Source organism: Patiria miniata, unplaced genomic scaffold (assembly GCF_015706575.1).
Source record: "Patiria miniata isolate m_02_andy unplaced genomic scaffold, ASM1570657v1 HiC_scaffold_24, whole genome shotgun sequence".
In the NCBI taxonomy this organism is placed as follows: Eukaryota; Metazoa; Echinodermata; class Asteroidea; order Valvatida; family Asterinidae; genus Patiria; species Patiria miniata.
In genome coordinates, this window is record NW_024037063.1 from 8,818,865 (window position 1) to 8,838,596 (window position 19,732).

Here is a 19,732-nt window from a genome sequence, read left to right on the forward strand (position 1 = left end):
AATTATTATAATTATTAGTGTATTATCATTATTTTTATTAAGAAATCGTCCAGCCAGGTGAATGTGATTTTTTAATGCATTTCTTATGGGTCTTACCGTATATTTTAATTAACTTTTTGATGTATTAGTAGTTTTATGAGCTTTTTAAATGTATTCTAATAACATTCAAACTAAACGTTTTAATGGACTAGTAATATATATTTAGCTTTTTATAAGTATTGGAGTAAATTTTTTGTAAAGCGCATTGAGATTTCGTATGTAATGCGCTATATAAAATTAATTATTATCATTATTATTATAATTATCAAATCTTCAAGTTGAAGTGTTTCAGTTTATTAACTTTTAGTCTATTCATATTTCGTATTTGTTATTAATAGGTATTTTGAGCAATCAAGAGTTTTATAATTGAACATGTAATTACATGAATTCCGGTGAAGGGACAGTACAGGCTTTCGCGTATTGTCTGACTTTCCCCACGCTATTCTACTTAGTCATTAAGTAGTCATCATTTCCCTTACTACCCGAAAACTCGATCAGGTAGGGTAGACCTACCTAGGTTTATTTTTTTTAATTCATTGGAGCAAAACAAAATAGCTCATATGTTGAACCACACTGATGAAGTTTCAGCTCAATGGATATTTTACTTTTTGAGAAAAAAAGCGGCATCAATAAGATTTTGGTATCTTAATTGATTTGATTCCATTTGTCATGTAATATCTGAATTGCACCCACTTTGTGACGTCAAGGTCCCAGTGCATAGGTTATCATCGCAGGATATAATTAATATCCTCAAATTTTAAAAGTGAATTTTGTTTAAACTAGAACCGCTGGCGTACACACCTTTAAATGCCACTTCGAGAGAATAATTTCACAGGATGGGGGTCTGTTTTCTACCAGTTCTTTTCACATTCAATCATTGGGTTTGTTGGTAAATTGTTCTTACCTGCTAAAGCTTTTACTAATTAAGGACATTTCTTTTTGATAAATTCATCAATACACTAACGTTGAGTTGAGCTGGTAATTTCTTTCCAGTCAGTGTAAATTGAAGTTGAGTTTGTCCATTTCAATTTGAGTCTGCAAACTATGACGGTTCTGCCGTCATAGGGCGATGGTTGATTTACCTGATACTAGGCATGGCTTGATAAGGGGAACCATAGGCTCGGTGCAGAGTGTGTGTGGCAACGGCAACTCCTGGCCCTCCCTCACCGAGTCGACTAGACGGTCCCAGCTGCCCTTGCAACGGCCTTGACTGGAGACTGGACAGCAATTAAGTCCTTCGCCCACAGTAGAACCCTGAATATAAAAGCACCTTATTCACGAGTCGACCATATTAAATTGAAAGCGAGGTACACATTCAAAACTTGGGAATAGAAATGAAATTAAACAATAAAATGAAGTTAATTACAACTTTACACCTGTGTGGTCTGACGAATAGTTTACAATTTGTGATTAAACACACCCTAGGCCTAGTATGTTTTAAGTCACATTTTTGAACGCATAGTCGGGTACGGTGACCATCACAAAATACATTCAGAGAACACAATCAAAATGGATTCCTCGTGAATAATAAGGTCTTTTCTCAACAAATCTATTTGCAAAATATTTGGTTTACTTTATAGTAAACATTGCGCAAATTATGCAAGATACTTGGCCCAAATCATGTAAACTCCGCGGGTAGTACTCAACGGAGTCCAAACATTATTTCCACAACTCAAGGGCTATTTACAAGGGCTGTTTCATACCCCATCACAAATATTCTTCGGAATTAGCCAATGTAGCTATAAATTCAGGTAATATACATGTATTCTCAATTGTCAAACAATCAGTTACCATAAGGTACATATATCGAAGGTATCACCGGTTATCTGGAGGCTCGGCAAAATGGTTTCTTGGTATTTTTGTGGTAGTTAAGACTAGAGGATAAAATACTACCACGTTGTGACGTTTTCGTAAAAGCATCAGTAGTTCCTCCCCAGAGGAAGAAAGTAGCTGTCGTTCCAGTACCTAAAATCCACAGAGAGGAAATACACCCCCGTACACGGAGTCAACTCCGACCTATTACATTAACTGATCATTTCGCCAAAGTCGCAGTGTTATTCGTTATTGGAGTGGCTCATGGAGGACATTGAACCGCGCATAGACCCAAATCAGTTCGGCAGAGTTGTAACCAAGGCATTTTTTTCAAAGTCAAGTCAAGTCAAGTTAAGTCCCAAGTCAAATTTTAGCAAGTCAAGTCAAGTCTCAAGTCAATTTTTTTTCCAAGTCAAGTCAAGTCTCGATTTTTTTTTTTTTAATATTAGGTTCACATACGAACGGGAACCTGTTTTTGTGATTGACGACGGAGCCGGGGTAGAGATGGGAATGGGGTTTATCAAAGCATGCATTATTGTAAGGAGATTAAAAAAACCCCAATATTATCATACTTTTCAAACATCCTCTCTCAAACACCAAGAGTCTAAAAATGCATTTTGATATAATATTTAATTCCAAACTTGTTCAATCTTGTAGAATGTTTGAAGGACGTCTGACAAAATGTCCTTCCTAACGCTTTGTTTAATGCATGATGAGAATTCTTTTTGCTTTAGGCTATGGGATTATCGATGGCCGATTGTAGCGGCCGTTTTCCAGTCGTTTTAACCCAAAGGTTGCATTTAGTACGCTTACCATGCCCTTTCTCATGATACCGTCGAATTTGACATTTAGGGCCTAATGGCGAGATTCTGATGTCATGAACCTTTAGAATGACTTGAGGCTGCATGGGGTTTCCTAAGCTTTGGTAATATTTACGGCAGCGGCGTGCGAGGTGAAACCACTGTTGCTGATAATAACCTCTCATGTTGCTTTGCAACTTTTAGCTTTTGGATGTTTTTTTTGGTCCTCGACCATTAACTGGAGGAGATTCCGGCTCAGTTGTAAACCTTGTTCTGCCATAATGACATAATATTAGCATGACATAATATTAACCGTTAGTAAAATTCTTGAATACGCCGATGGGCGTCGCGGGGGGGGGGGGGGACAAGGGGGGCACTTGCCCCCCCCCCCCCCCCTAGAAAACGGGGGGGGGGGGAAGGGAAAAGGAAAAAAAAAAAAGGAAAAAGAGGTGCGAAGCCATATTGCTGTTTATTTAATTGATGGAGGGGGGGGGCAAATGCTCCCCTGCTCACGCTCGGAAAAATGATAAATTGAGAATATAATTAAAAAGTTAAGGAATTTTTGGGAAAAAATTTGCTTCCCTCCCTGAAAAAAATCCTGGCGTCGCCCATGAATACGCCGCTGCAGTTACTGATCCTTACCAAGCCAAATACATCCAGATGTTGGACAAGGTTACGCAGAGCTGTCCGGTTTGTTCTCAAAGATTACCGGCGTACATCCAGCGTCACCAAGATGGTCGAGATGTTAAAATGGGATTCCTAAGCAGATAGGCGGAAAAATACCAGACTTACTCACTTTTATAAAATCCACACCCATAAATGTGGCCAATTTACTGGACTGCCTCCGTAGTAAATAAAGGCCACACTTGGCACACGTATATACAAAAACATGTAGAACTTTGTCAAATTTTGATTTTCACATTTAGGCTTAGTTTGTAGGTTATTTTTGCTTTAGAAGCATACTCACCCTCTTTATAGACTAATCAGAAAGTACTGCCTTAGTATTTTTCGTGAAATTTCCAGATTCGTTTGCAACGTTTGCGTATCAAAATTTCAACAAATTTCCAAAAAATAGACATCTGAAGAGGGCAGCACTTTCTGATTAGCCTATAAAGAGGGTAAGTATGCTTCTAAAGCAAAAATAAACTACAAACTATATAAGCCTAAATGTGAAAATCAAAATTTGAAAAAGTTCGACATGTTTTTGTACATGTTCCAAGTGTGGCCTTTATGGATCGAGGTAGTCCAGTAAATTGGCCACATTTATGGGGCTATCCAGTCGCCACTTCAACCAGGATGCGTACGTACCCGGCTTGAGACCAGAACTACCAAGTACCAAAACTCTTTCTTCCCCCAGACCGTGTGGAAAGAACTCCCCCAGTCCATCACCTCCCTAAAGTCCTTTGAGTTGTTCAAGGCGGGCCATCCAACCTGGACTTAATTGAACACACTCTGCACCCCATGGCGTCATGGGCCAAGTTTGGCCTGTTGCCAATGTATCAAGATGAAGTTGAAGATTAAAAAATATAACCAGAGGCTAGTAACGTCGTTAAGGTGTTGCTTTCCGCAGTTAACCAATTTTCCGGCGCAGCTACCTGGCGATGAAGACGAAGCTGGAACGGATCCGAAATTTCGACCAACTTTCACGTCGTTGGGGGCGCACTTTGATACTTTCCGGGAAATTCCCACGTCGTGAAATTCGCTCAAGAAGTTTTGGCGGGAGGGCCAGGAAACCTTAACCGGAGCTGATCCGCGGCGTAGACGTGGATAAAGCTTTAGATTAAGTGGGCATTATATTTAATATTAATGTGTCCGCGCTGGTGAAACTGGATTGGACAGCAGCCGGCGCTAGAACTTGAATGACATTTCTTAACTGCCAAAACAAAAGGCAAAGCCAAAGGTAAAGTATCCTTGACTTGACGGTCTAGGGCCAAGTTAGCCCTAGCTGGAGTTACCCAGCCCTGAGTTTTATCATTGGGTTGTCTATTACTATTAGGGCTGGAGCGAGTTTTTCTCGTAACTTGTAGTATAGGCAAAAATGTTTGGAAAATGTTCAATTTTGTCCCCGTTACACATTAATTGCAACTGCAACTCACCCCAAACTTGCCTGGAATAACCATTACACAGGTCCTTGAAGTAAAAAACGATCCACGATGAAGATTCAGCCTACAATTGCAGTGAAAACAGGAGGAATAACCGCTAACCTGACAACCTTGCTGGCATGGCCAGGACCGCAATTGGTTTGTGCAAAAAAAGAATTGTGTACAATGCATATGAATGGCGGTCGATTAACAGGCACAGAGAGCGATCGCTGTCAACTACTCGGTTTTGCCGGCTGTGCTGGCTGTTGGCGCATGACGTCACGCGGAAGCGTAACACCCGATGACTGTTTCATGCACTATTGGTTGCGGTTCCAGTACCAAAGCTGTGATGCGAGTGGTAAACCTTATATTAGTGCATGAAACAGTCATCGGGTGTTACGCTTCCGCGTAACGTCATGCGCCAAGTGACGAGTGAGGGCGCGAGTTGCAAATGCGACGGCTGTTTCCTGTACCATGCATTTATCGTCTGGGGGCCACGTGCACTGATCTCTATTCAGGATCTACAGCAATCTACGGCACAGGAAACAGCCGTCGCATTTGCAACTCGCGCCCTCACTCGACAAGCAATTTGCATAAACGCGACGTCACAGCTTGAGGTCATCTCTTGTCACAATCAAAATGGCTGCCATCACCGGACGTTTCACGAGTGCATATGGGCTCCAGAACGATTCAAGAATATCTCGGAAAATTGAACATCATTACACCTAAGCATCCCAGAAGTGATAGATGGGACATCGTAGAATACAACCATGTGTAAGAAATTCCCTGCAAATTTTATGAAAACGCCCTCAGTAGTGCGCGGACCACGGTGTGTGGCCTTAGGTTCAGCGCAGCATACCGACGGCCACACTAGTGGGGCTAGGGCCTAGTAGACCCGTGAACGTGGGCCGTGGCTTGTGGTACACAACGGAGTCCAACCTGGGCTAACTCACCCTTTATAGGCTAATCAGAAGAAAGTGCTGCCTTTTTCAGGTGTCTATTTTTCGTGAAATTTCCAGATTCGTTTGCACATGTTCGCGTATCAAAATTTCAACATGCAATTTCACGAAAAATAGACATCTGAAAAAGGCAGCACTTTCTGATAACATGGATAAGCCTAGCTTGGCTTGAGACGTCGAGACCAGAGTAACTCCAGCTGACATGTTCCATATTCATTCACATGTAACGCTGGAGGCAAAACCTGTTCGTTAGAATGTGGTAGCAAGAGACCCTAAAAAAATTAGCTTGAGTAACTCCAGCTGACATGTTCCATATTCATTCACATGTAACGCTGGAGTACTCATAGTTCTAGGAGTAACGCTGGAGGAATAACCTGTTCGTTAGAATGTGGTAGCAAGACGTAGCAAGAGACCCTAAAAAAAACGGCCTCTCCAAAATTGTCCAAATTTCACTTCTTTTATCCCACCCCATACCTCATACATTCAGCAGTCATTTACGAAGCCTAATGATGGACTTGAAACAGACCACAAAAAAAAAAAGTGAAAAATCTTGACGATTTCGGTGGCTTAATTGTCCGTAAAAATACGCCAGTTCTAACGGCTGTCTTCCATTTTGTTTTACTAATTATGTAAATGTATGCACCACTTGATGACATCCAAAAAAAATCTGCACGCGCGATGTATGTGGGTACCACACACTTTCAGGCGCCGCAAGTGAGTTCAATTTTCGTCTGGTGCGTTGCCGTGGAGAGCATTCTCGTTGTCTTGCTTTCCGCGACAACGCACCAGACGAAAATTGAACTCACTTGCGGCGCCTGAAAGCGGTGTGGTACCCACATACATCGCGCGTGCAGATTTTTTTTGATGTCTTCACGTGATGCATACATTTACATAATTAGTAAAACAAAATGGAAGACAGCCGAAGACGGACAAACCACCGAAATCGTCAAGATTTTTCACTTTTTTTGTGTGGTCTGTTTCAAGTCGATCATTAGGCTTCGTAAATGACTGCTGAATGTATGAGGTACATGTATGTAAATGAACTCTGGGGTGGGATAAAAGAGGTGAAATTTGGACAATTTTGGAGAGGCCGTTTTTTTAGGGTCTCTTAATTGCTACCACATTCTAACGAACAGGTTATTCCTCCAGCACTACATGTGAATGAATATGAAACATGTCAGCTGGAGTTACTCAAGCTAAAAAAAATGGCCTCTCAAAAATTGTTCATTTTCACCTCTAATATTCCACCCCAGAGTTCATTTACGAAGCCTAATGATCGACTTGAAACCGACCACAAAAAAAAAAGTGAAAAATCTTGACGATTTCGGTGGCTTGTCTTCCATTTTGTTTTACTAATTATATGTATGCATCACGTGCACTACGCCGCCGCGGGTGAAGAGCGCACACAAGAGGGCGGACCTCATGATCACAATATAGTACAGCTGAAAGTCCATGTCGTCTGCTAGTTGGCTGTGCTCGCACTCATGTGTGAAAACATGTCGAAAATAGTGTGGATACGGTGGTACCATCGATACAAGCGTTTCACACCCTATGTACCGTACTAATAGTCATAGCACTCTCCCTATCCCACAGGGAGTGTGCCATGACTTTTTATAACTTAACAATTGATCGTTCTAGGCCAATGAAAATACAGTATTCAAGACAGAGGTATAACAAAAACTATTCTCCGTGTATTTGGTTTAATACGGGTAACCTTTTATTTAGGGGTATAATTGCATGATGCTGGTATAATTATGTTCGATCATGTGTCCTTTCTCTATGGTACAATTTTTGTCTGTGTTACTTATGACTTTTGGGTCTGATTTTTAACTCGTTATTAACTGCTGTAAATCAATTATAAAAGTTCAAGTTTTTTTACTTTAGGATTTCATTGCTACCATCTTAAAATTTCTGTAACCTTTTTAAATCAAATTACTGGACAAGCATTTTAGTCCCTATTTCTCTGTCAAAACCATTTACCATAAATTCCATTGAAAATCGGAGCTTCCAACTCAGGGGGCGAGTCGGCCAAGGGGCCATTCAGCTAAGGGTGTAAATGTTTGATTTTCATTCTTTTTCCATCTACAGGAAGACAAGTGCTTTGTGAGATAGATTCGTCCAACCTACCAAGCGCAAAATGGAAGTTTCAGAAGCTCAGAACCAACAGGCGCTTGGAGTTGTGAAAAAGTTATACTCTGTAGTCTGTCAAAAGCTTAGCAATTCTGAATTAGATAAGGTAAAAACATTCATACGCAAAAACAATCTATGGACACACACTGGAATCACTGAAGACGAGTTGCATCGAGCAAAAACAGTGCAAAAGTTTCTCAGTTTAATGAATAGGAAAGCATCGCCTGCCACCCTTCATGTGTTTCAAAACTTGGCGGCATTTATGCAGCACCTGTCTCGGAGAGACATTCTTGAAGATATTAAGTCTGCTAATAAGGAGATGTCAAATATAGTTGGTAAGTACAGTTTGCATATTGTGATGAAATTAAACAGTTACAACAATAAATATGAAGCATGAAACTTTTGTCTTGCATTCACCGAAGCTTCCTCAGCCATGGGCGTCAATCGTTGGGGGGGGGGGGGGGGGGGGGGGGGGGCCCCACTTTTAAAGTGGGGGGGGGGGGGGGATATCATATCGTTTGTCCTCCATATTTTTTCATCCCCAAATAAAACAAGGTAGCCTAGTTAGCTGATTCAATGACTCCAAACTCGAAAATTATGTTTACAAGACGGACTTTTGCTCCCAAAAACATGTTTTAAGTGGTCAGAAATTGCCTCAGATCGCACCACAGAGGGTGTAGAATACACATTTTTTTGGGACCCTTAAGCAGGCCCTTAACCCCATGCCGTCAGGGCTTCGTGCTCGCATTAGTGCTCACCAAGGTAGGCCCCCCCCCCCACTTTTGAGAAGCGATTGACACCCTTATCGTCATCCATGGTTGACTGGGTCACATGGTCTCTGTTGAGGGAGGGCGATCTTGACCTGATGAAGAGCACATCACGACAAGCCCACTCAAACCATCAGTTTACATGTTTTTTTAAACTAGATCATTTACCCAAGGTCACTAATGGCTTTTTGAAGACATCAAGGGCATTTTGTGATAAGTTCTTGCCTTCAACAATGGAATTTTGTATTAAGCACTCAATACTCGTTGCTGTCTGAGGGCTTGCCAGAAAAGAATTTCAAGTTTGCACAAATGAGATTGGAAATCAAGAGCTTCTGCTTGCTAGTGCAGATATCGTAACCACTTCTCCGCCAATCTTGCTGGATTAACTGGTCGATTGATACTGTACCGGCATCAGAATCTTGAGATTTAGTTGGATCCTAGCACACGTTTAATATTTTTTTCCTCAAAAGATCTTGGACAACACTGCCTATTCTATGTAGAAAATTATGTCGCAAAGGTCAATCCTTATTTTAAAGGTAGCGTCCATTATTTGTAATTTGTGCATTTTGTTCGTTTGAAGCAACAAAGGTGCTCACTATCTAAAGAAGAGTGCTGAACAACTAACCTGATGAAATTTCAGTTCAGTGAATGCTGTATATTCCAAGAAAACAATATTCTAGGATCTCGATTTGAAATCTAAAGTTGCTGAGTCATGATTTGAAGTGGGCCTGAATTCAGCGTCCGAGGCACGTTCTCGCTGAGACGATTGCAGCTACGCCATGTTAATTGCGTACTGAACTGACGAATTATAGCGTGTGCGTGTGCGCCGTGTCAATGCTTGCACCCTCTTTGCAGAATATATAAAAACGAACTACCAGCGGACATTTCCAACAATGCGTCTTTAGACGCATTGTTGGAAAGGCCTTCTTTCATTGATTTCTTCAAAATGACAGCTTGCCAGAAAGAATAATTTCACAGGGAGTTTAGTCCCATTACTATCTTTAAACCAAGTAAGCTTTTCAACAGTAATTACGTCAGTAACTTTATGGATTGCTTCACCCCGACACAAATCTCATACAAGGCAATCTGTTCAAGTCTTTTATTTTCTATGTTCATGTTAGGTCCAAGAGTGAAGATAGACTGGGCATCACAAAGTGAGTACATCTACCATAATTACCAGCAGATCAATTGTGCTTTAAATCAGTCGGTATTTTTATATGTTTTTAAGCCAGTTTGGATGCTGAGGCCAAAAAAAAAAATATTCGGTCTCTGGTCAGACCAAAGTTCCGGAATTGACGCGGCCTCGCGGCTTTTTTTTTTTTTTCTTCAAGCTTGGATTGTACAGACAAGGTGGGGTACTATTTTGCTTTTTTGGTGTCCTCATGTACATTGGTGTCCTCCATAATTTGCCTTGGTGCTTCGATCATTTGCCTTTGGTGCAATTTCCCATTCCTTGGTGCTCTTTGGTAAAAAAAATTGAGGAGGTGTGGAAATAGAGGGCGCTGTTGGAGCTACCGTGGAACATTTTGGGGAAAAAAAAGATCGACACGCATGATTAAATCGATGCGCCCGCTGACCAGAGACCGACTTATTTTTTTTTTTTGGCCTTATCAGTCATTTGTCAGTTCTGTATTTTAAACTTTGCTTATTTATTTATTCATTGAGTGTTTTTTTTTAACAATAAGTACATTAAAGTAGTGAAAGAGCTTAAAATTATGACTCCTTGGAGACAGGGGGGGGGGGGGGGTGTCTTGGCTTGCAAGGGGTCGCGCCACCAACAATTTGATGTATCTCATTCCCTTCATGGACAGAAGCGCGCGCACATCGTGGGCAAGGAAACCCAATGTATTGTTCACAACTGTCTACGCACACAATACATGTACAACAGAGCTCGAATGAAATGAGATAATCTTTCTAATTATTTAATCTTTTGATTGATTTTTGTGGTACATGTAGTTATAGGCCTACAAGGTAAATTCATGTGCCCTCATTGTGCATGACTGCCATTCTTCTAATACAAAGCTCATCGTTGCATCATGTCTCTGACAGCATGTCTTACCATTCATTGGTCTTACCATTCATTGGTCTTACCATTCATTGGTCTTACCATTCATTGGTCTTACCATTCATTGGTCTTACCATTCATTGGTCTTACCATTCATTGGTCTTACCATTCATTGGTCTTACCATTCATTGGTCTTACCATTCATTGGTCTTACCATTCATTGGTCACCATTCATTGGTCTTACCATTCATTGGTCTTACCATTCATTGGTCTTACCATTCATTGGTCTTACCATTCATTGGTCTTACCATTCATTGGTCTTACCATTCATTGGTCTTACCATTCATTGGTCTTACCATTCATTGGTCTTACCATTCATTGGTCTTACCATTCATTGGTCACCATTCATTGGTCTTACCATTCATTGGTCTTACCATTCATTGGTCACCATTCATTGGTCTTACCATTCATTGGTCTTACCAATGAATTGACGCTGCTTTTGACGCTTGGTCTTGACGCTGCTTCACCTCATCCACTATTCTGCTTTTTAACTCCTAAATGTTAGCTTGGGCGTGATGGAAACCTTGTCTTTCAAGTGACCCCACAAGCAAAAGTTAGAGTGGGTGAGATCTGGTGATCTAGGGGCCATTCACCTCGGTGGAAGAAAGAAATAAAGAATGCCTGCCACACCCATCTGCATGCTACACGCGTCGCTGTCTTGGGAAGATTGGCTTCATCTGTAGTACCATTAATTCATTGATCATATCCAGATATGCCTACATTAGGCAGGCCTGTCCTACCTTAAGTTAAGTAGCAGCAAAAGAATAACACCTGTCTGCCCTTTGCCACAAGGTTAAAACTTGTCACAGTGCTGATTTTGATTTCTTTCATAGAGGCGGTGATTGCACAGTCATCAATGGCAATGACACAATGAAGTTAATACCGTTGGATAGAGGACATTATAGCCTTTGCCCTGTACATCTTTGCATCTTTCTGAAATAGTCAGTACATCTCTGATAATACACTTAAAAAATAAAATTACTTGGAGACACCTTGTATTGTTTGAAGTAGTGAGTGTTAGCTTTTCAGTAAACTTTTTCTTCTTCCTTAAGCTGTATTTGTCCACGTACCTGAGGAATTAAGAGGGCAGCAAGAGCAAGAAGCTTACAGAAAGGCACTCAAGGAAGGCCACAAGCAAGTGCACCGCACACGACTCATGATCGTCGGTCAGGAACGAGTTGGGAAGACTAGTCTTAAGAGGAGTCTCACACATCAAAGGTTTGCATACTGTTTCAGTGTGTAGGAAACATTTGCCCATGAGTTTCTTGTACATTAATTTTACATGCATTATTTGTCATAATACAAGACATTTTGGGGCTACATGTACAAAGAGGAATATCACATGTCACAGGCTGCAATAAAGGCTGTGAGTGGATAATATCAACTTGAATTTTTCAACCACCACATGTGGACAACTGTAATGGATCTTCTTTCTTTTGTTCACAGGTTTAACAACGACGAGCCACCCACAGAAGGCATTGAATCCTCGGTCTGCAAAATAGACATCAAGCACGCAACGTCTTGGTGTCTGCACCAAGAAGGAGGTAGGAAGATCTGGGGTTTTTTTACATAAAAAATGGAATTTCCTGCTTGCGTTGCAATGAAAGACAAAGTAATGTACAAAATGTCTGATTATATTTCGTCCTCGTCGTCGAGACTCACCGTGTATTATTGTCCCTGGTAATATGGTTTGCACCACCCTTTGAAGAAAATGGATCATTCCTTCATTCATAAAAATGCAAATTAGCCCTAGCACGCTGGGTATAAAGCCCCCAAGAAACCATTGAAGCATGTCTTTGTTTCTTGTGGTACGGTTTAGCACACACGTATTTTACACTACGTCTTCAGTTTCACGTACTTAGTCAATTTTAGCTACAACCAATTCGGTTTTTCTACGTTTATTGCTTCGATATGTCGACCAAGAAAGGAAAAGACAACAACAAGCAGGCTAAAGATGTGCCTGGTTCAGCCTTGAGATCTTCGTCTACGGCCTCGGGACCGTCTGCGGCCTCGTCAACCTCGCCTAGGGTTGAACGAGTGCGTAAGTCACAGGCCCCAGCCTCGCCATGGGCTGGTGGTCAACGTGCAGAAGAATTGGAAAGCGGGCCGCCTTGCCCAATTTCCGCCACCGACACGAGGGTGTATTCCTCGCAGAATATACCGCAAGTGTCTAGAGCACCACAGGCTAGACGTGTAGTAGAAAATGAGCCCGGACAGACCTCGCCTTGGGTCGTCCCTCACAATCAGCCAGGGCCGTCTTTCTTCCCCGGACAACAATGGAATTTCCCGCCTACAGCCAGCAATGCTACCGCTAGCGGGCAGCAGTCATTCAATATGGCGGCGCCCATGGCTCCGCTGTATTGGTCATTTCCGTGGTTAAACTACGCACAACAGTGGCCTCCTAACACTACCCAACAGATGTATCATCAACATCGGGGAAATCCTTCAACCCCTGGACAGCTCTCGCTTCCTCCGCCGGCGAGTCCGAACATTTGGGGCGGTAATTCGGGCCCTGGTACGGGTGCGAATTTGGACTCCGTGAGTGTCGGACCGGCACTATCGGAGATTGGTGGTGACGCTGAAGCTGAATCGGAATCTCTCAATCCGAGTGGATTTCGTAACCCTCATCGCAAGGCATCAGGTATTCCAGTGACGGATAAAGTTCTTTCCTGGTGGGAAGACCTGCGTTCGAACAAATTGGGACATGAAGAGTTCAAAGAAGAGACTCTATCCAATCAAGTACCAGTTGAACAGGAACCACATTTCAAGGCTCCAGAATTACCAAGTCAGGTAAAGACATCCGTCAAGGAAGTTCGATCGTCTTTAGTAACTCAAGATGACAAGCTTAAAGACTCTCATAATCATCTGCTGAAAGCAGCTTTGCCACTGACCCATCTTTTTGATGCTTTGATGGACCCATCCTGTCCACAGACAGTTGACGCCAGTATGGTTAAAGATCATGTCACCTCGGCATTGATACTGCTTGGGTCTGCAAGCCAGAGTCTAGCTCTTTCAAGACAACATGTTTTTGATGAGCTACTTGACAGAAGATTCGAAAGCCTCAAACGAAATTCACCGTCGATGAGCCATCTCTTTGGTGGAAACCTAGTCAAGGACATAGAGGATGCCGAGAAAGCAAATAAACTGGCAGCCAAAGTCACCAAGACTGCAACATCTACTGCAGGGCCGTACAAGGGGAATAAATTTTCTCCTTATTATTCTGCGGTAAACAGAAGATTTCGGGGCAACAACTCCTTTCAAGGGCGATCATCGGGCTATACTACCAAGCCAAAGTATGCAGCCTATAAATCTGCATCCTCAAGCCGTGGAAAATTCAGATCAGAGCAAGGTTCGTTTGATCAGAAATCAAAAAAGTAGATACATGTTCATGTATTCCTTTCAAGACAAGTCGTCTTCAATATTTTGTTTGTAACTGGAAATCCCTAACAAGAGACAGTTGGATACTCCAGTCAGTTGTTGGTCATAAAATAGAATTTTTAGAAGTTCCGTTTCAATTACAGCACAGAATACCTGTAACAGAAATGAATTCTCAATCTCAAGTAGAGATCGTTCAGGAGGAAGTACAAAAGCTTTTGATTAAAGGGGCAGTCACCGTGGAAGATCCGGTGATTGGTCAGTTTATTTCGTCTTTGTTTTTGGTCCCCAAAAAGTCGGGAGAGCTCCGCCCAGTGATAAATCTTCGTTCGTTGAATAAGTTTGTTAAATATCAACACTTTAAGATGGAAGGAATAAAATTAGTAAAGGATTTACTAGTACCAGGTGATTTTCTAGGTTCCATTGATCTCAAAGACGCTTATTTTATGATTCCTATTCATCAGGATCATCGAAAGTATCTTCGTTTCATATGGCAAGGCCAGTTGTTCCAATTTGCATGCCTCCCATTTGGGCCGTCAAGTGCTCCTCGAACATTTACGAAAGTTCTCAAGCCAGTGGCAGCTCCGAGCAAAGGGAATTCGATGTGTGTTTTATCTCGACGATATACTCATAATGGGCAGTTCTGTGAAAGAATGCACCGAGAATCTCCAGTTCACGGCAACTACACTTCAGGAACTAGGATTCGTCATCAATCAGGAAAAGTCAAAATTCCAACCTGCACAGCAAATCACATACCTCGGGTTTCAAATCAACTCCGAAACAATGACATTGTCTCTACCAGTAGAGAAAGTCAACCATATCGTCAATCATTGTCAAGAAGTTCTGCAGGCGAACACCTTAACTGTCCGCGAATTAGCTCAGCTCATCGGTCGGTTGTCCTCAAGCATACAAGCGGTGTGTTTCCAGCCCCATTGTATTACAGAAATCTGCAGCAAGACAAGATTACGGCACTTCACCACAGCAATTCCTACGACTCGGAAGTAGTCCTATCCCACGCCTCCAAGGAGGAGTTGAAAAGCCTGATACAATGCGTAAGAATTTGGAACGGCCAAACACTACTCAATCCAACACCGGATGTGGTGATCCAGACAGATGCATCACTCCAAGGATGGGGTGCTTGCACATCCGAAATCCGCACAGGCGGCAGATGGTCGATATTGGAACAGAATCTACACATCAAAAATCTAGAACTGTTGTCAGTGTACGATCAACGCAACCTACACATCCGACTACAGGTGGACAACATGACAGTAATGTCATACATCAGCCACAAAGGGGGGACTCATTCTCCAGAATTGTCATCCCTTGCAGTGAAGATATGGACATGGTGTCTACACAGACAAATAACATTGTCAGTAGAATATCTCCCAGGAGCACAAAATGTCATAGCAGACGAATTGTCGCGCAACTTCAACGACCGCACAGAGTGGCATCTTCTCCCCGAAATTTACAGAGCAGTGGTAGAAAAGATGAAGTTTCAACCGTTGATCGATCTGTTTGCATCACGGCTCAACAGACAGGTTCCAAGATTCGTATCATGGCACCCAGATCCACAAGCATGGCAAGTGGACGCGTTCACCATCAACTGGTGCAACATGGCAGGGTATCTGTTTCCTCCCTTCAGTCTGCTCTCAAGGTGCCTTCGGAAAATTCAAGTAGAAGAAGCCACAGTTCTGCTAATCGCACCAGTTTGGAAAACACAACCGTGGTATCCACTAATGTTAAAACTGACAGTAAAAACACCATTACTGTTACCACAGCGCCCAGATCTCCTTCAATTATGTCACAATCGTCAACAACACCCCATGCACACGGTGATGCAGCTGGCCGCCTGGGTGATATCAGGAAATCACTCGCAGCAAGAGGACTTTCGCAGAAGGTGTCCTCAGTTATCATGGCATCATGGAGAAAAGGAACACTCAATTTGACTCGGCATGGAATCGCTGGAGTCGCTGGTGTCATCAACGACACTTGGATCCAGTTCAAGCACCTTTAGCAGAAGTGTTGGAGTTTCTCCATACATTGTTAGAAGATGGGCTACAATATAGGACAATTAATGTCTACAGGTCTGCTATTTCATCAGCCCATGTTCAGGTGGATGATATCCCTATTGGACAACATCCTTTAATGACATGGTTTTTTAAAGGTATTTTTAATATTGGACCACCGAAACCTAGGTATTCATTTACTTGGGATGCTGGGAAAGTTCTCCGTTACCTTGGTTCACTCTCATCAAACAGGAAGCTCAGTTTGAGGCTTCTGACGCTCAAATTGGTCATGCTGGTCGCTCTCGTGACAGCAGGGCGTTGCTCATCATTAATTGCTCTGGATTTACATCACATGAAGAAGTCCAGGACAGCATTTTGAATTTGCACCAGTCAGCCAGTCTAAATGTTCCTCAGCACATAGGCCAGTTCAAAGTGTTGTTTTGGCCCGTTATCCAGCAGATCGAAAACTATGTGTTTTTTCAATGTTGGAGGTGTATATTCATCGTACACGATTGCTTAGACGCCTAAATAATCAGCGCTTTACAAGGCTGTTTCTATCATTCGGGAAACCTCATCATCCAGTAGTTTCATCTACTATTGCTAGATGGCTGAAAATAGTGATGGCATCGGCAGGAATAGATGTCTCACATTATAAAGCACATTCTACTCGGGCTGCGTCTACATCTGCTGCAGCAAGAGTAGGAGTTTCTACTGCTCAGATTTTACTGACAGCAGACTGGTCATCGGTGAACACCTTTGGAAAGTTTTACAAGCGAGATGTACCATGTTCAGAGGAATATGGAAGAGCAGTCCTGTCTTCGGCTTAGCTGTGAAATATACACGGTGAGTCTCGACGACGAGGACGAAATATAATTTCAAATTATGTAAGGGTTCTTACCTGCCATATAATTGGAATTATATGAGGCCGAGGAGGAGAGACTCACCTCCCTCCCTCGGTGCCTCAGTTCTCTTCAGCCTCCCACCCATCTTGAGTCCTCAGCCAGGACCAATACCTTAGATCTACAAAGAGACATGCTTCAATGGTTTCTTGGGGGCTTTATACCCAGCGTGCTAGGGCTAATTTGCATTTTTATGAATGAAGGAATGATCCATTTTCTTCAAAGGGTGGTGCAAACCGTATTACCAGGGACAATAATACACGGTGAGTCTCTCCTCCTCGGCCTCATATAATTCCAATTATATGGCAGGTAAGAACCCTTACATAATTTGAAATTTTAGCTTGAGCTCTAACAATGAAGTCATGATTTCTGGATGTGGTATTTTCATGCATAATCAAAATACTAGTTGAAAACAAGTTTAGATTGTATAAATGGGTAAATTTCTGAATATGAATGACAATTTATTTCTTCTTGTATACAGGCATTCAATACATACATATCAATCTGAGGCCTTTTTCAAATTCATGGCACTAAACTTCTTTTTCATTTCATTCATCATTGTTGATAGATGAATCAACCAGTTTTAGGCGTGAATATGAAAACACTTTGAGAAGTGAGGCGAGCTTCAACTTTCATAACTTCTTCATGCAAAACTACCCAGTTGATATTGAGGTAAGCAAAGATGTAATATACAAATACAACATGGTTTGTAGGGAAATAGTGAAAACTAATTACCCCGAGGTGTTGGATGATCTCCCAAGGGGTAATTTGTTTTCACTATTTCCCCGCAAAAACATGTTGTATTTGTTTTACTATACCGCATAAATATTCATCAGGCAGCTGCGGTATTTCATTCGTCCATTCCACCATGTTTTGATCGTGCAGTATTTGGATAAAGTGAAATATTATTTTAATTGAAGGAAACAGACAGAATAGAAAGTTAATTTTGTGTCATTTAATAACTTTAACATTCACGAAAAACACTGCATTTATTATTATTGTGTAAAATGTCACCCAGTACCACTGGTCGCCATTTTGATGTATGCCCGTAAAAGACTGGCACATGCAACTGTCCTCACTGTTGTTCTCCACGGTACGCATGTAAAGCGCATGCGTCGTTGGTAAAGAGATAACACAGTACTGGAACAAATCTAAGGCTGCGACCCAGGTGTGTGATAGTATCTCCCTGGTTTTTGCGCGTCACGCACGCGTACGAAGACGCGGGCTGATAATAAAAACTTTCACACGGTTGAGTTGCTGGAATGGACCAATGAAATGCCGCGGTTGCCTGATAAATATTTATGAGGTATAGTAAAAAAAATGTTATTGAGGGAATATGCTTGGCCATTTTAAAAGTACTTGTTTAAATACCGGCCAATAAGCACATATTTATTCCCATTCATACATGCAATGTGGCGCAGAACGCTGCGGTGCCTGTGTTGTGTAAATTTATAGGAATACGGACTCCCTAAGTATTGGGCATGCCTAAAAGTCTGTGGGCTACAGGGGTCCCAGTGCAACCCCCTCCCCCACCCCCCCCCCCCCCCTGACCTACCACCACCGTTATTTTTTTGCGCCGTTGGCATGTCCCCAATTGTTTATGGAAATTTTGCCATGGTATTGCCAAAAAAGTTTCCTGCAATAGTGTGTCCTTTTTTTGGACATGCTTCGGGGGCAAACACTAGTCCATGTAATATAATATTGGAACCGATTCGCTTATTAATTATGCAAGACAACCGCATCTTGACCTCTAGATTTTGACCAATCAGCGAGTGCTTTCTATATTGGGTCTTCGGTCATTCACCTGTTGTCGCGTAAAAAATAAAAAATGACTAAATAATAAAAAAAAAATGACTAAATAATAAAAAATAAAAATAATAAAATTTGACACAGTAACAAAGGCTGTGTTCACGCGCTCTGTATTATGTTACCCGATACGTGCACAGCTGGTGTCGTATTACAAAACACGTCATTCAGATTGACCAATCACTAACGTAATTTAGTCCTGATTTGGGATCGAAACGGCATCATGATTGAGTAAAGTCCACTCCGATGGGCTGAGGTACGAGATTGCATAAATCTGCAGGTTTTGATGTATCAGACTTTAGACAGGAGTCAGGGCTCCGTGGGGTTCCGTGGATAATAGGTGATACTCAGTCTAGGCAAACACTAGTACTGCACCCAATGTACAAAACAACATACAACACATCATATCGGACAACTGTATGCAGTCCTCCTTATATTTTTTCTTGTCCTTTACTGTTGCACGTTTCTGTAGAAGGTGAGCATTCTACTGGACTTAAGGCCGAAAAAAGTCTCCGGTTTTTGGTATGGAGCTTGCCCCAAAAGCGGTGCAGCGACTTGTCTTTTTTCCCCCCTACTTTTTGGCGAGCTGCGAAGCAGATGCGAGCCTATGTAATACCAATTTCCGTCCGTCTGTCCGGCGCGCCGTCCGTCCGTCCGCGTTCAGATAAAAATGTTGAAGTTTTTGGTTCTAGTTAACTTGGGGAAAAAAATTAAATGCAGTTGTCTTGTATCATCTCTATAACTTCAGTTAGGTTTATATCATTGCAGTAAATTTGATGATTTTATTGAGGAACTTTAATTCAAGGAAATGTTAAAGTTTTTAATTGTTACATGTACATGTATACTGGTATAACATGCACGTATGTGTATACCGGTATAACATGTACATGTACATTATGCATTTTGGGGATGTGCATGAACTTCTGGTTTGATCTTTTAGTTTATGGGGTTGGAGTAGGGATGGGGTAGGGGAGGGTGGGGTGGGGTGGG

The 19,732-nt window shown here is 41.9% G+C and overlaps 1 protein-coding gene across 1 annotated transcript in view; it reads left to right on the forward strand.

Moving 5' to 3' along the window:
- The first annotated feature begins 4,341 nt into the window (after positions 1–4,341).
- Positions 4,342–19,732, forward strand: part of LOC119731681 — a 44,660-nt gene continuing 29,269 nt past the window's right edge. Inside the window, exons 1-6 of the mRNA XM_038204888.1 lie at positions 4,342–4,551; positions 7,780–8,156; positions 9,710–9,742; positions 11,706–11,871; positions 12,100–12,197; positions 17,505–17,608. Coding sequence (XP_038060816.1) covers positions 7,829–8,156; positions 9,710–9,742; positions 11,706–11,871; positions 12,100–12,197; positions 17,505–17,608 — 729 coding nt within the window. The 5' untranslated portion in view covers positions 4,342–4,551; positions 7,780–7,828. The remainder of the gene's footprint in view (positions 4,552–7,779; positions 8,157–9,709; positions 9,743–11,705; positions 11,872–12,099; positions 12,198–17,504; positions 17,609–19,732) is intronic.